The 17,380-nt window shown below is 33.1% G+C and overlaps 1 protein-coding gene across 4 annotated transcripts in view; it reads left to right on the top strand.

Annotated features, from left to right (window-relative positions):
* The window catches only part of Dnajc13 (DnaJ heat shock protein family (Hsp40) member C13), a 117,930-nt gene that overhangs the window by 25,301 nt on the left and 75,249 nt on the right, over positions 1-17,380 (top strand). For 3 of the 4 annotated variants that reach the window (XR_007344105.1, XM_015487058.2, XM_048794125.1), the window contains exons 3-15: positions 2,208-2,283; positions 3,010-3,159; positions 3,551-3,592; positions 8,341-8,541; positions 10,967-11,173; positions 11,265-11,360; positions 11,915-12,006; positions 13,654-13,820; positions 13,935-14,014; positions 14,110-14,279; positions 14,721-14,820; positions 15,956-16,063; positions 16,961-17,116. Coding sequence is in view for 3 of the 4 variants with exons in the window: in XM_015487058.2 (XP_015342544.1) it covers positions 2,208-2,283; positions 3,010-3,159; positions 3,551-3,592; positions 8,341-8,541; positions 10,967-11,173; positions 11,265-11,360; positions 11,915-12,006; positions 13,654-13,820; positions 13,935-14,014; positions 14,110-14,279; positions 14,721-14,820; positions 15,956-16,063; positions 16,961-17,116 (1,645 nt within the window). In the remaining variant the exon portion in view is untranslated. Of the gene's footprint in view, positions 1-2,207; positions 2,284-3,009; positions 3,160-3,550; positions 3,593-8,340; positions 8,542-10,966; positions 11,174-11,264; positions 11,361-11,914; positions 12,007-13,653; positions 13,821-13,934; positions 14,015-14,109; positions 14,280-14,720; positions 14,821-15,955; positions 16,064-16,960; positions 17,117-17,380 lie in introns of those variants that run through there. The other variant, XM_048794126.1, reaches the window with a different exon arrangement.

The following is a 17,380-nucleotide window of genomic DNA, read 5'->3' as shown; positions in this document are numbered from 1 at the left end:
TTTTTAACGTTTCACCATATAAATATGGTAAATGAATGAGGAGGTGAATATTTTTAACCTGTGTGCTTTATACAATATATACCTATATGGAATTATCATATGGTACCCATTAAAATGTGCATAATTTTAAAGTTTTTTACATGTCAGTTAAAAATGATTTTAATAAATGAAAGATGTTAGAAGAGGCCCAGGTGTGGTCAAGACTGGAAAAAGAAGGTACAGGAGTGAAAACATTTTCTTGACTTATCCTCTGAGCCTCTGAGACTGCATATAACAGCAGTTAACTTCTGGAATATTTCAAGCATTTAATTCTTACACTTTTTACTTAAAGAATAAAATAAATATAGGTAGTTTTACTTTAGGATTATAAAGATTCTCATTTTTGACTCAAACTGATTCTGCAAAAGAATATATGAATTCATATTTCTGTTGAACATTCATTTTCAATGTGTAGTCTTTTAAGTTAAACATTGACTTGAGCAAAATATTTATTTTATTTCCCATTAATTGATTAAACCTCTGAAGTTTTGTGACTCTTTAGCTGTTGAACTATATCGTTGGCTTAGTTCACTTATCCCCCAACCCTCACTCCAGTTAGAAACAAAGGAATGTTTATATGTTAGAAGGAAATGCTTTCCTTTTTTTAGTTTCCCACTTTAGACATGTAAAATTGGGGGAAAATTCATAATACAGAATTATTTCTTAATGAATATATGATAAAGATTAAGTATATTATTTTCTTTTGCCCAAATAGAAACAACTTTGATCTTTATATAATATGCTGATTAGAAAAAACGGGCAATAAAAATTGTAATCTATATATACTTTAGTAAATATGATCAGCTATATTAATGGATTTTTCTATATTGAACTGTTTTCCTAAAATGAGTGTGGATCAGGAAGCAGAGAGAGAAAGAGATCTCCACTTGCCAGATATAAATATATACCACAGAGCCACAGCCCACAATGCTCCACTTTGTCCAACCACACCCCACCTGCCTTTTGCTACCACTCAGTTATTCCCACCAGGTGATTAATTCACTGATTGGGTTAAGGCTCTCATAACCCAATCATGTCTTCTGTAAACCTTCTTGCATTGTCTCACACATATGCTTTTGGGGGACACCTCACATCTAAACCCTAACACTAGTAATTACTTTAAAAATTGTTTTTGTGTGTGTGTGTGTGTGTGTGTGTTTGTGTGTTTGTGTGTGTGTTATCAGATTTTAGTATCACTAAGAGAATTGAGAACCTGTCCTCTCTCTGTTTCCTGGAACAATTGAGAAGTATGGGCCTCTAAAGTTTCTTCTGTCTTGAAATTGCTGGGGCCTGCTGCTTTGGGAGAGTACAGTTCTTTGTGGCTTTATTAAATTATTCTATATAGTGGTTGATGTACTCTTTAGTTTTCAGATTTGTCAGCCACAGTGTTACAGTATTATTTTTAAATTTCTTCTGTATCTAGAATTCTTTTTATTCTTTTTTTTGTTTTTGTTTTGTACACTGAGATTATGCCCATTTTAATATTTCATATTCAAAGATCTATTTCTTGAACTTTAATTGAATTTTCTTATTCAATTTCCACCTTTCTCATTCTGAATTTCTCCCTTTTCTAAAAGATTACTGATAACCAAATGGTTTTCTTGTTTGGACATGTTACTTTAAGTAAAGGAAATGAAGTGAGAAGTGAAAATTTCTTGCTTGTGGTACTTATAAAATTGCAGTACTTTAATGTAATAGGTAGTTGCTTAAGTAGAAATTGATTCCTCATATGGCTGTGACTGACCAGTTGCAGGCCATAGCTTTCCTTCCTTTACATCATTTTGTTGAAAGGATATTTTGAAAGAATTAGTATTATGCATTGTTTTTTGGTTAAAGTAAAATTTTCCCATTTAAAGTCTTCTACCATCCTCAGCTGGTTCTTTGCCAGCTTAATCTGTGCTAACATCACAAGGTGCTTGTGTACTTTTTAATGCAGAACTCTTAATAGTTAACAGTAAAAGGAATGGTGGGTGAATTTTAATACTAGTAACATTTTAGAACATAAAAAAGGTGAGAATATAAAACTCAGCTATATTTAGTCACCATTAATTAAGTAACACATTTATATTTATTTATTGAAATGTTCTTTCTGTGTTAGTATGATATATATTCTTTCATAAGATTTTGTTTGTTTAAAACTAAATTTAAGCCTTTGTCTTTCTTTGTAGGTATAAGCGTGTCTTTTCAGTTGGAACCCATGCAATTACTACATATAATCCAAATACTTTAGAAGTAACTAATCAGGTAATTATGTTAGATGCTGTTAGGTATTTACATGAACTGTCCTTGAATTTAAAAAGTCAGGATGTGATCCATTACTTCTGGCCTGAAACCAGTATGTTAGGATAGAAATATCTAACCTGAAAGAAATTAATATGCTTATTATACATAATGCTCTGTGTTCAGGATCAAAAATAAATAAATAAATAAGGGAGCAGATGAGCTTACTTTTAAGGCTTTCAGGGGAAAAATTTTTGATGTATTACTATTGATTGTATGTAAAATTAGTAAAGTAGTTCTTATAATTTTTAAATACTGTTATTATAATGCAGGTAAAAATTATATCACAAGTGTACTTGTTATGGAGGTAGGATTACTTGTTTATAAAGGCAAGGCCAACTGAACATGGACAGATAAGCATATTTAAAGAAATTATTTTAGCTTATTTTAAGTCTAAAGTGCTTTTTTAAACAGACTTACAAGTAATCATAAAATGTTATTTCCTAATTCTTTTCACATCTATTTTAATTGTTTTAGATTAATGTCAAATCATTTCCATTATAACACTGGTAAGATTTTTGTGGTTGTCTGTGATGACTAAAAACCTTTAAAAGAATTTGACTTCTTCTAGACCTCTACTATTTTGTAAAATTGAGCTCAGTTAATCAGTGAATATGAAGTTGAAGTAATAAGTGTTTCATTTTACTGTATTTTAACCCCAATTGAAAAAAATTCCTTTATTTTTGTTAGTGGCCTTATGGAGACATTTGCAGCATCAGCCCTGTTGGAAAAGGTCAAGGAACAGAGTTCAATCTCACATTTCGTAAAGGCAGTGGGAAAAAGTCAGAGACTTTAAAATTTTCTACAGAGCACAGAACAGAACTTCTTACAGAAGCATTGGTAAGAAAGGTTCTCTGTTTATAAACTAAGTTTACCTTCTCTTTGAAGTGAAATAGTTACACTTAAGTGGGAACATTAATGTTCTCAGCTTCTTTACCCACTGTGCTTATTTTTTCTTATTAATCTTTAAATGTGAAACTTTTCCTTTTCTCCAACAGAAAACCTGAAATATATATTTTATATTTGATAGTTCATTGGCCTAAGATGCATATACAAGAAAAAGCACTATATGTTATATCTATTTTGTTCTTCAGTAAAACTCTATACTTTTTTATTGAACATCCTTAAAGTGTAACAACAGTTTTTAGTGTCAAGTTATTAAATTGTGCTTTCCCATGAGTCTTCCTGACCAGTTTGTTGTCATTAACTGTGGTTATGTTTTCTCTTTCAGAGATTTAGAACTGATTTTTCAGAGGGAAAAATCACAGGAAGGGTAAATATAAGTATTTTTATTTGTTTAAATGTTGCCCTTTATTATAGAATTTATTCCGTAACTAGTACCTTTTATGGCAAACTTAAAGGGAAAAATAAAAACATAGTTTTATTGTTGTCTCATACCATGTGGATAGATAAATGTAGCTTAATAGGAAACTAGTATGAAGAAGTAAACTTAAGACTTCTAATTCTAGCAGGAAAAAAAATTATCAGGCTAAAAAAGATTTATATGTGATAGCAGTGCTATAATTCAGGTGATTCTTATTCAGAATTCCAAGCAATAACACCAGTACATATCATACTGATGATAATACTGGTTGGAACATGCAGTAGTTGTTTGGTGTAGGAGTTTCCTAATTCAAAAGTATTAAAGTGTTAAAGTTTGGGAACATTGAAACTCTGTTTATTACATCTTCCTGCCCTAGATCTGGCTCATACTAAAGCTTGGCATGGTGTACTAGCAGCTTTGTGGGAAGTTATAGTTACTTATTAGAATCTTAACTTTCCCAGGCTGTCTTCAGTCATGTTACAGCAGCATTTAAACTAAACTAGAGATTTCCGGGGAAAGGAATGGGAATTTATGGGAGGGTTTGTTTTGTTTTTTACTCTCTAAAATTTTTGAATTTCTTACTCAGGCGTAGATATTACTTTTTTTTTTCCACATAAAATAATTTTGTTTATTTTGAAAATTGAAGTGTAACATTTTAAAATATCTATCCTATAATTTCTTAAATTTTCACACTGTAGATTTAAGAAAGAATGATCTTCCCTAATCAACCTTTTTAAATTAACTACACAGTTTTAGGAGCAAAACGTAGATTAACAGTCACGATCGCTTCAGAGATGGCAGTGAGGGAGGGTTGGCAATGGTGAGGACACGGCTCCCACCATTGACACATTTGCACATATTAATTTCAATGAAATTAAATCAGCACACGATTATCCAACAATGACAATAGGATTCAACTGTAAATTTGAGAAGAATGAATTGGATTGTGTGTTCATCCAAGTTGATCACATTTTGCTTGCAGACCTAAACACAGATTCTCAGTTATAGCCTTAAAGATGTCACGCACAGCCACCACATTTAATATGCTTTTTTCAAGAGTTCTATTTAAAATTTTCCTCAGCATTCTATAAATTTTCAACTAAAAAAACGATAAATTGATGAAACATGAATGCTTCTCTCTGGAAGTTGTTTTGCACCCCAGGTGAATTTCTGGAGCGAATGACAAATCCCTCCATATACCAACTATTGGAACTAAATGAGTTAACCCTAAATCTCATACCAAAAAAAAAAAAAAGGTGGGGGGAGGGTGAGAGGAAGGAAAGAAAGAAATAAAACAAGGCATAAAAACAACCCTAATGGCTGGCCAACGATTTCATTAAAATTAGTGAACAGATTCAGACCATATGATCTAGGCCAGTGTTTTCCAAACATTAATGCCATATGGTGTTTCTGGGAAATAAGCTGTGGATTCCTGGGGCCATCTACTGTTACTTTGATGTATAACCTAGGAATGTGATATTTTAACAGGCACCTTATTTTATTTTGATGGAGATTTTTATGTATGTTCCCCCATAGAAGAGAAATCAGAAAATAAGGTCCATTGGAAAATATTTCAGGAATGGTTGGGCAAAAGAACAAAATGGGAAAAATTTGAAATAGTTATGACTATCAAAAGCATATTAAATACCTTTGAAAATACTAAATATTTATATTCCACTTATATAGATCTCATTCCTAATTAACATATTAAAATAGTATATTAATAATAAACTATTTTTAAGGAATAGATTTACATCTTGATTTATAATGCCCAAAAGGTATATTTATACCTATTTCTGGTATCTGGTAATTCAGGGCAGGATACTAGCAGTTAACTTGCATGAGGCCTTTCAGTCCTCTAAAGAGAAATGAGAATGGATTTAAGCTTCTGGCTCTCAGCTGGATTTTTTTTTTTTTTTTCACTCTCTGCCCAATTCTTTTTTTTTTTTTTTTAATTTTTTATTGTTGGTTGTTCATAGATATTACTTTTATAATGAGGAAAAATAATCCCTAAACTTATAGCACTATACAAAACCCTCACCTCTGACAAAAGGCAGGAACTATGCTGGAAGTACCAGCATCTTAGAGACTCGCTGATTTCAACTCTAGTGATTAGTTGGTTGCTCAGGAGCCATTTAAAAATAGTTTAATGGCATCTGGCAAGCTGGCTGGTTTCTTATTCTGTACATCTCATCTTTTGGGGAAACAATTGTTTTCAAAAACATAACTTCAAGATTTTGTTTCTAAGCTTTCCTTTTTTATCAGTCACTTAATATTTTTCAAAGCTTTGAGATAGAAACAATATTTCTAGATGATTGACTGAAGGTAGTTCACTTACTTTTATATCAGGAGTAAGGTACACAAAGGGACACCTACACTTCCCCACAAAATGGTTCCACCCCACACTAGTATGGCAATATGTAAAACAGTGAATGTGTAACCGATGTGATTCTGCAATCTGTATACGGGGTAAAAATGGGAGTTCATAACCCACTTGAATCAAATGTATGAAATATGATATGTCAAGAACTATGTAATGTTTTGAACAACCAATAATAAAAAACTAAAAAAAAAAAAAAAAAAAAAGTTCCACCCCAGTGCTGTCCTGGCTGGACAGCTCTTATAGAAATTGAATCTGGCCTAAGGCCTCCAGTTGCCCTAGATATACTTGAAATTGGGGTCTCTCAAAGTCCTTTAGGCCTGGCCCCTAAAGTCCTTAGGGATAATGAGAAGTTTCCATCAGTGTATGTCATTAACAATAGGTGATTATCAACTGGAAGGAATGGAGAATATCCTGTGGAGTTGGTTTGGGGCATGTAAACAAGCCTAGTGTGAAAAGCACACCATTTTTTGGTGGCCTCCATTTTACCCTCATTCCTACGGAGAGGTATGGCATTGATCTCTTTTTAAGTTCAAAATCAAGGGTCTAAATATATTCTGGGGCTAATGCAGGTTTTTTTATTTTTCTGCAGAATTTGTGTGTAGATAGATAGATAGATAGAAAGAACTGTACTGAATATGATGCCATAGATTTGTGATACTGATCCTATGAATGTCATTATTGAAGTTAGTGTTGGGATGTTAGTGGGAGTGTTCATTACTTAATGCCTTACTCTTTTCTGAACACTTACAAGAGAATTTCTTTCTGATTTCAGTATCAGAAATAGTTAACACTTCTGAGCAACCAATTTATTTTAAACTTGAGAATTGTGTAATTGATCATGTATTCCTCTTCATATTGATGGGTACAAAACTGTTATTTGGGCATGGGAGATGTTTTTTTGGCCACAACAAGAACAAATTAAAGGAGGAAAAGTTAATTTTGATCTCACTGTTTTAGAGGTTTCATTACATACATGGATGGCCTACTCCATTGTTCTGGCCCCAAGGTGAGGCAACATATCATGAGGGAGGGGGCGCAGCTGAGGAAAGCTGCTAAACTCATGGCAGGGTCAGGAAGGCAGGGATGGAAGGAGTTGGTGTGTGGACAGGGAAGATGCACCCTTCCAGGCATACCTCCCATTGACCTACCTCCACCAGCCATGCCCCACCTGCCTACAGTTACCACTCAGTCAGTCCATTTAAACTAGAGCAGACTGGTTAGGTTACATCAGCAATCCAATCACTTTACCTCTTAGTGTTCCTGCATTAACAGGAGCTTTTGGAGGACATCTCATATCCAAATCATAACAGAAGGGGATATTCATTTCACATGTGACACCTTATTATCATTTCTCTGCCTTTCTTATCCTTTAATTTAAATTTATTTTCCTCTTCTACCTCACTTAGCTTAGAAGCCTCAATTAAATCTTTTCTCTTTTTAAGAATAAAACTAGTAAGTAAATGGATATTGATTGTTCTAATCATTTGGTACTCATGGAATGCATCATCTAAATAGAACTTTACTTGCCAGTATAATCCAGACTCAAAAAAAATTTCCAGTGCTTTGATTAGAAAAGGTTCAGGTATAATTTAGGCTTCAGAATGTTTTTTGTTTTGTTTTGTTTTGTGTGTGTGTATGTATATGTATGTGTGTGTGTGTGTATGTATATATGTATGTGTGTGTGTGTGTATGTGTATGTGTGTGTGTGTATATATATATATGATACATTAACATGTAGAGGCAAACCGGGTTGTTTAAATTGAATATTATAACTTTCCCTGAAATGTGATTTAGCTGTTTTCAGTATCTAACGTCGATGAAAAGAATGTATCATCAAAAAATGAGATTTTTTTTCCCCATTAAAACTCTTTTAGTCTTTCAGAATATCTTCCTCTTCAATAGAATGTCTATTTTTTTAAAATGTGAGATGGGTCTTTACTGTATTGCTCAGGCTGGCCTGGAACTCTGGGCTCAAAGGATTCTCCTACCTTAGCTTTCTGAGTTGCTGGGACTATAGGCCTATTCCCCGCCCCATTTAATTTACAGAAGAGTTGCTTAAAATTGTTTTATAAAATCCTGTAACCCAAAGTCTTTGCTAATTAAAAAAGAACATATTGTCTTCAGTTAGAGTGAACATTCTTAATTAAACAAACATAGCCTCTCTAGCTAAATTAAATGTTTTTACAATTTGGATAGTAACTATAAATATTTATGTTTTGAGTTTTGATTGTTTCAGCAGTGATGGATATATTAAATATGACTTTATTGTATGGTAAGCTTGAATATGTACTTAAAAGTAATTCTTTTTCTCTAGAGATATAACTGCTATAAGCATCACTGGAGTGATACAAGAAAACCTGTAATTTTGGAAGTAACTCCTGGAGGCTTTGACCAAATTAATCCTACAACCAACAGAGTACTCTGTTCCTATGACTATAGAAACATTGAAGGCTTTGTAGATCTCTCTGATTATCAAGGAGGATTTTGTATACTTTACGGAGGATTTAGTAGATTGGTGAGTAATGTTTTTAAAACAGCATTTTAAAAGGGTTTGAAGGAAAAAAAGTGTTTTTACATTTTATTTTGAAAATTCATATGAACCTCAGAGGAGGAGGTAGGGTATTTAGAGTGCAGGCTTTGCTGTCAAAAATAAGTGGACTTGAGCCCTTTTGCTGTTCTTCAAAGTGAGGAGGGTAATATGTCATCCTGTGTTTTTAGTGAAGATTGGAGAAGATTATCTACCTAAAATGCTTTACACAGTACATGGCTTAGTAGTGTTCCATAAATAGTAGTTACAGTTATTATTTTCATTAGTATTAATGCCTTACCTGAAAGTTTCTAATTTAATTTCTTTTTATTAAAAAAGTAATATAAATTTCTTTTTATTTTTTTGGAGAGTGTTCTGTCCTGTGTCCTTTGTCAAGCTGTTTGTAATATGTAATGCAAGTATGTATTGAAATGCCATATTTGGAGTTTATTGCTTGTTTTTACTTGGATCTTGAATTATTTTTAATTATGTTGTGGGGCACAGCAGAAACTACTTAAGATGCTGAGATCCTGTTTTTAAATTAGTAATAGAAGCTGAACTACAGATGATGACCACCTTTTGAACTATCCTGCTTTCTTTAATAAAATTTAGACCCAAGATCTCAAATGTAGGCAATATATATAGTCTCTAGGAAGAACTAAGTTGAACTTACTTGAAAGATTCCTTAGCTTGAGAATTTTAGTTACCTTAGCTCCCTCAGAAGCCTGGGACCACTACCCCAAAATTCAGTGTTTTGTGGATAAAATATCCTTCCCTGGGAAGCAGAGCTAAGGCAAGCCTAGAATTTTTAGATAAATAAAAGTGTAGATAGTAGCAAAAGGCCAAAAAAAAAAGAATAATGAGGAGGGCAGCTACATAATCTGATTTATAAAAATACAATTTGCTTTACAGAGTTGTAGGCCTCTTTTTGTCCTAGAAACCACTTGATTGGTAACATCCTAATTTCCCTCATTTGGGGAGCACGCAGCTAGATATTTGCTTACCTCTGAGTCTAGACCCAAAAGAACAAAGCTTGGTTTTCTCTCCCACCCTAAAGAAGTCTCGACTGCGATGTCCACAGATGGGTCTTCTCTGGGCAATGAAATTTTGCAGCGATTAGCTTTCAGTGGAAAACGGGCCAAATTATAGGTATGGGGCCTTTTAGACCCTAAAAACATAGCTGTATCACAGTAATTCAAACAAGCTATTTAATGGAACAATAAGTTGAACATGAATGACTACTGTTCGATACTTTATCAACAACATTTATTCTTGATTGGCTATAACAAGAAGATTTAGTTTGAATTATCCATTTTCTAAGTATAATCTATCCTCTAAATCTATGGGTTCTGCATCTCTGGATTCAACCAACTGTGGATTGAAAATGTTTAGGAAAAAAAATGCACATGTACTTTTTTCCTTGTCATTATTCCCTAAACAGTATCATATAACAGCTATTTGCATAGTATTTACATTGTATTAGGTATTATAAGTAATCTAGAGATGATATAAAGTATATAGAAGAATGCACAGATTATATGCAAATACTTCACCATATTATGATTTGGGTGTCTCTGGGACTTCCTGGAACTAGTCTTCCACAATGAGGGATGATTATATATTCTTTGCTTTTTAAAAGACACTAGTGGAAATAAATGAGTTCACTATAATATATGATACCACACAAATTAATTCAACAAAATTTTATTTAATATCTTCTGCATTAGTGGTGACTGAAGTGAACTCATGTAATAAAATCAGGCTCTTAAACATGATCCAACCCAGTGCTTCTCAGCAGAGGAGTTATTGGCATTCCAGCCAGGACACATCTTTTTTGTGGGGGATATTTCTCTGCCTTTTGCAGGACCTTTAGCAGTTCTGGTCTCCGGGCACCAAATGCAAGTAGTGATATCTCCTTAACCTTACCTTTGTAAATACAAACCTAAAAGTTGATTTGTAACATCAATAGGGGAATGACTGTTAAACATTCTTGCAAGGAAACCCACTATGTAAAACAGATTTTAAATAAGAGTACTTTGGTTGAATTGGAATTCTACCCACACAGTCCCTGTTCATCCCAGTAGATTGGGTAGGGTTTCTTATCGAGCCCTAGCATGTTGTTTTGCACAAGATGGTAAGAGTCAGACCTTAAGAAATGATGAGATAATTTCCATTCAGTGAGTTGGATGTAAGGCTCTGTGCCCCAGACTTTTCAGACTTTCATGATTTTAATTTAGTAACAGTCTTTCAACTATAAAACTGATCATTTCCTTCTGAGATGTTCTATTACCTTTCTTTTCTAGAATTGCTGCTACTTTAATACTACTTTAATATCCTTCCTATGAATTGATTAAATATAGTTATATTTTAGTTGTTTTAACTTTTGACTTTTAAAAATCCAAAATTTGTGCAGCATTTATTTGCATCAGAACAAAGAGAAGAGATTATCAAAAGCGCAATAGATCATGCTGGCAACTACATAGGTATTTCATTGCGGATCAGGAAAGAACCTTTAGAATTTGAGCAATATTTGAATCTTCGCTTTGGAAAATACAGCACAGATGAATCCATCACATCTTTAGCAGAATTCGTGGTCCAAAAAATATCACCTAGACATTCGGTAAGACCTATATGTTGAAAATAAAAATTTATTCATCTGATTGTAATAATTTTCTTCAATAACTTTTTAATCTCTATTTTATTGTTTGAAGGAACCTGTAAAAAGACTTTTAGCACTCACAGAAACATCTTTAGTAGAACGTGATCCAGCAACCTATAATATTGCAACTTTGAAGCCTTTGGGAGAAGTAAGTTTCAACATTATTAGCTTAAGTGAGATTTCTTCCTGTTGATATTGAGTAATTTTCTTATTTATTTTTAATATATTTACTCCTTCCTAAAGAATGGGAAACAGAATCCATATTTAATTCTTAATCCATTTAGATTTATTGGTCAAATAAAGATTATTGACCTCATGAATTTATTGATTGATGAAGATTCCAACAATCATTTTCAACTATATCAGAAGTGGAACTTTTGGGCTGGGGCTATGGCTTAGCAGTAGTGCACTTGCCTGGCATGTGTAAGGCACTGGGTTCTATTCTCAGCACCACATATAAAGGTCTATCAACAACTTTAAAAAATACTTAAAAAAAAAAAAAAGTGGAACTTTTATTCAATAATTATATGAAAATTTTAATAAGACTCTTAACTAAATTTAAACTCTGGTATTGTAAACAAGTTGCATTTTTAAATATTGACTTTGGTAAAACTAAATGATGGTATGCAATTTTTAAAATGAAGTACAAAAAAACTAATCATTTTTTTTGTTGTTGTTGAACTTTCTTTTGTTTTTCATTAGGTATTTGCTTTGGTTTGTGACTCCGAAAATCCACAGCTTTTTACCATTGAATTTATAAAAGGGCAAGTCCGGAAATACTCTTCAACAGAAAGGTGTTTATTTCTTTTTATCTCATCATGCTTTTGAGTTCCCAGCATATGCAAAGCAAAGTGCTTGACCAAAAAGGAAAAACAAATATTTATAATCTGGAACTTTAAAATTATTTAACTTTGGAAGACATTATTGCCTATTTAAAAAGATCTTTATTCAAGTTTCAAATTCCTAAAGACCATAAAAATAGTGATTTGATTTTAAATGAAATGATGAAAGCACTGTGTATTTCTGTAACCTTTTTTTCCCCTCCATACTGAGAATTAAACCCAGGATCTTATGCATGGTAGGCAAGCGCTCTTAGACTGAGGTACATCCCCAGCCCACTGGTGTTTTTAAAGTATTTCAAAATAGCACCTCTTACTTTCATTTTTAACTTGGATAAAAGCAACAGGTTACTTTAATATATTAAATACACTTGAAATTAGTTTTTTATATGCTAATATGGAAAGCTACTTAGCAGTTAACCAATGGAATATACTTATTTTTTTATGTTACTCATGACTTATTTCTTGTGTGGAAACCTATAAGCTGCTGCAGCTGGCTTGTAACACATAATTGCTAATGTGAATGTTCAATGTCTGATGTGAATATCTGCATTTCCCTTTGTGTACTAAAACTGTTTTCATGAGATTGGCAATTCTTATATCTCAGGTAGTTCTTTCATGTCGTCGTAGTGAGTTCGTTCTAGAGAGTCTGTATTTTAAAGTTATTCCATACAATTTGGGTACTTTTTGCCACTGTGTACAATACAACCTTCTTGAGATTTGTATTTATTTGTTTTTTCTTTACTTGCTATACCATTACTACAGTTTATCTTAGAAAGCTCTCAGTCACAAGTCAACATGACTAGAAATATAAGCAAAAGTTTACAATTTTTCCTGTTCCAAGTTTAAGGAAAAAACAGGAGTGCAGGTGTTTTAATCAGAGGAGAGATCTCAATACTCAGTTTTTCAAATACTTTATGTACATTATCTTGTTTATTCCTGACTATAACTTAGGAAAAATGTGTCATTATCCTAATAATGCTTATATGTGGAAAGTAAAGCAACTTATTTGTAACTAGGATTAGGGACACTTTTCTTAAATATAATAAAACACTCCATCAAAGGAAAATAGTTTATTAATCAGACATCTTCGAAATTTAAAACTTTGAAAATAGTAAGACAAGCTACAGATAGGGAGAAAGTATTTACAGAACACATAGCTGATAAAGAACTTGTGTCTATAATATATAAAGACCTCTTGCAACTCAATCCTAAAATGATCAAACAGCCTTTGGGCAGAAGATTTACATAAATACTTGACTAGAAAAGATAACTGAATGGTAAATAAATACATGAGAAGATCATAACTCATTAGGGAAATGAAAATTACAACTACTTTAGATCCACTATAATGAGTAATATCAAAAGACTATCAGTGCTGATTATTGGCAATGATATGGAAAAGCTGGAACTCTTTGATATAGGTCATATAGCAGCAAGGTGAAAAGCTGGTGTTAGGACTCTAGGCTCTCCTAAAGCTCTGTTTTTATGTACATCCCAGAGCAGGTTACCTACCAAAGTGCCTGTACTACATTCTGAATCAAAATTCCCCTTAATTATCAATTCTAAATCCTTTTTATTTTATTTTTTAACCTTGCCTAGAGATTCCTTGTTAGCAAGTTTGCTGGATGGAGTCAGAGCCTCTGGTAACAGAGATGTTTGTGTAAAAATGACACCAACCCATAAAGGTCAGCGATGGGGGTTACTCAGTATGCCTGTTGATGAGGAAGTAGAGAGCCTGCATCTCAGATTCTTAGCTACACCTCCAAGTAAGTATTGATTTTAATGTAGTTGTATTTCCATACATCTACTTGATGATAATATTAAGAGTTAGGAACATAGTTCTCTAAATCTTTTTTTTGAATCTTCTCTTCTCCTTACAGATGGCAACTTTGCAGATGCTGTATTCAGGTTCAATGCTAATATTTCATATAGTGGAGTTCTACATGCAGTAACACAGGATGTGAGATATATAATATATAAAGATAAATTGCATCATAATTTGTTCATTATTATTAATCAGTATGGAAACTTCTAAAATACTCTTTCTTTGCCCAGGGTCTCTTCTCAGAAAACAAAGAAAAACTGATCAATAATGCCATAACAGCATTATTGTCCCAAGAGGGAGATGTTGTTGCTTCAAATGCAGAACTTGAGAGTCAGTTTCAGGCTGTAAGAAGACTTGTAGCTTCCAAAGCTGGTTTTCTGGCCTTCACTCAGCTTCCAAAGTAAGTTGTCTTTTGAACTTAGCTTCTCTTACAGATTTTAAACAACTCAAAATAAAAAATACTGAATAATTTATTTCTTTACTGCTGATTAAACATGATACCTTTTATCTAATGATCTGGAAGTTTGTATTCATGAGAAATGAAAAGGGAAGATGAGTGGGGCTGATGAAGGATATTAGATGCATAATCATGAGTAATATCACTGACTTTTGTTTTAGTGAATTTGAATGGGAAAGTACTTGTCATACTTTTAGTTAACCTTTAAAAAAATCCTCTACTCAAAGGAAAAATTATTATGAAAACATATTTGAGAAATGGGGTTCAAATATGTAATTGCTACCATATAATAATGGAAACTTAAGATGACCTACCGTATCTTAATAATAAAATACTAACAGATGTTTCGATAGTGCTATTATATACTTGCTTTTGTTCCACAAGGTTTCGGGAGCGTTTAGGGGTGAAGGTAGTAAAAGCACTCAAGAGGAGCAACAATGGAGTGATCCATGCAGCTGTTGATATGCTTTGTGCCCTCATGTGTGTAAGTAGTACTTTTCTTAAGGAAACTGGTTTTTCTTAACCAGTTTCTTGACTGAAGGTTTTAGTTTCTGTGAACCCAGATTTTCCTTGTACCATGATTCTATATTTCATAAGTTGCTCTCAAAGCCATTTGTTTGCTCAAATAACATTTACTTAATACATCCTACATACCAGGCAATGTTCTATAGTGCTAGAAATGCAAAGATATTAAGACACAGTTCCTTCCTTCCTTCAAATTGCTAACAGTCTAGTAAAGTAGTCATATGCATTCAACACAAGGTTGTGGGCTATGGCATCACACAACACATATTTTTTGTTTGGTGGTAGAAGGAAGGTGAAAAATTCTCAGTCTTTCTAGAGATGTTCAATTTGATCTGAATATTAAAGGATGGGTCAGGATATTTCAGTTCTGGGCAGAACTTCCTGGAATAGAGAATAACACATAGAAAGGTATGTTTGGGAAGAAGCAAATAGTTAAATAAGGTTGGGTCACAAGATATGTTTGGGGGATAATTAGGATTTGCTGCCAGAGGAAGATGCGGAGACAAGTCATTCAAAAGCCTTTTGTAGCAAAAAAAGGAGCTGGGTTTGTATCTTTAGTGAGAAACATTGAAAAATTTTTAAGTAACAAGATCAGGTTTGATTTTTCAGAAAGTCCACTGTAGTGGTATGTGGAGGATAGATTAGAGATAAGGAGGCTTGTTGATCAAATTATATACAAGAGCTGAGATGCTGAAGTAAGGTAGTGAGGCTGAAGAAGCACATTTGAAAGCTGTTTGATCGATAAAGAGCTAACTTGGTGCTAGTTTGTGAAGGGAAAGATAATTGTTCGGTATACCTTTGAAATTTCTGATTTATCTGTTTGCTGTATTCTATCTAGGACTTTAATTCCTTATAAAGTGTTTTAGACAAGCTACATTGTATAGAACAAACATAAGTAAACCCTTGTGTAAACCTTGATTTATTACCAAAAGTGAATTAAATAGAAACCTTAATCATGAGTTTCCTTTCTGCCATACACTTTATGGTGTGGTTTTTAATTGTTCCAGTTTATAATGAATATTCTTTATAAATGAATTTTTTTGTGATGCCAGCACATGAGACTGCTTATGAAATTTACTATTTTTAATTGCTAGCCCATGCATGATGACTATGACCTAAGACAAGAACAGCTAAACAAAGCTTCTCTTCTCTCTTCAAAGAAGTTTCTGGAAAATTTACTGGAGAAATTTAATTCCCATGTGGTAAGTTGTTATTAAATTTGTCTTCATGGGAAATCCTGTACGATTATTGAAAGTTTCTGCAATGTGGTTTCTATAAGCGCAATGTGGGGTTTTGTATTATAGCTACATATTTGGTTTTTATTGGTCACAGTTTAGCTTGGTCACTAGTAATAAAATATTTTCTTTTAGTACTATATCCATTTATCTGGGAAGGATACATTGCAAAGCTTCTAGATTTTTCCAATAATATTCCAGCGTTTTGTTTCTTTCTTGAAAATTCTAATTGTGAAATAAACTTTTAAAAGTAAGTCAGATCTTCCCATTAACTGACATCTAGTTCCTCAATTGTTGGGAACAGTTTTGGAGATGGACATTCCATATAACTGGAAGAAACATGAACAAATTGCCATACTCTTGCAAGTATTGTCAAAGATAATTTTTTATTCAAATACACATTAACCTTAGTATACACATTTGAAGATTCTGTTTTTCTCTTGAATTTTGACTGAATTTTAATTATGTTCCTTTTGAGGATGATGGATTTGGACAATGGATTTGCTACATTGGCAAAGGAAGTACTGTACTACATAAATCATCAGAATTTGAACCTGATGCTGGGTGTGGTAGTACACACCTGTAATCCCAGCGACTTGGGAGGCTAAGGCAGGAGGATCACAAATTCGAGGCCAGTCTCAGCTACTTAGTGAAATCCTGTCTCAAAAAGGGATGGGGATGTGGCTCAGTGATATAGTGTATCTGGGTTTAATCCCCACTACCAAAAAAAATTTTTTTTTAACTTAAGGTTGAAAAATTAAAGTCAGTAATTATGCCTAGCATATAGAATAAGAGAAAGGAACATATTTTTGCTGTTTAAGCTCTATATTTATATTTTTAAAGCAGTGTGATGCTTTCTTTCAGGATCATGGGACTGGTGCCCTAGTTATTAGTTCACTTTTGGACTTCCTTACCTTTGCCCTCTGTGCTCCATATAGTGAGACGACTGAAGGGCAGCAGTTTGATATGCTTTTAGAGATGGTAGCCTCCAATGGAAGAACTCTCTTTAAACTCTTTCAGGTAAGATCTTGTATTTTTCCTACCAGATAACAACTAATTTAAGAATGCTACTTTTTGGATAAAATTGTTTTTAAAATAGTTTGTGCACCCTTCTATTATAATGACAAATGCAACCTAACCCTAACATCATTACCATGTGAGGACATTTTAGCTCACAGGTTTCTTGGTAGTTCACTTATACAGCCTTGTTGGTGGCAGTTAGCCACTGTTTTCCATCATAAAAATTCATTTTTTTCTGTGGTATGCCCAAAGTCCCCCCCCCCC

The sequence above is a fragment of the Marmota marmota genome, unplaced genomic scaffold, assembly GCF_001458135.2.
Source record: "Marmota marmota marmota unplaced genomic scaffold, marMar, whole genome shotgun sequence".
Classification (NCBI taxonomy): Eukaryota; Metazoa; Chordata; class Mammalia; order Rodentia; family Sciuridae; genus Marmota; species Marmota marmota.
Note: the sequence above shows the minus strand (reverse complement) of the source record. Positions and strands in the feature narration are given on the sequence as shown.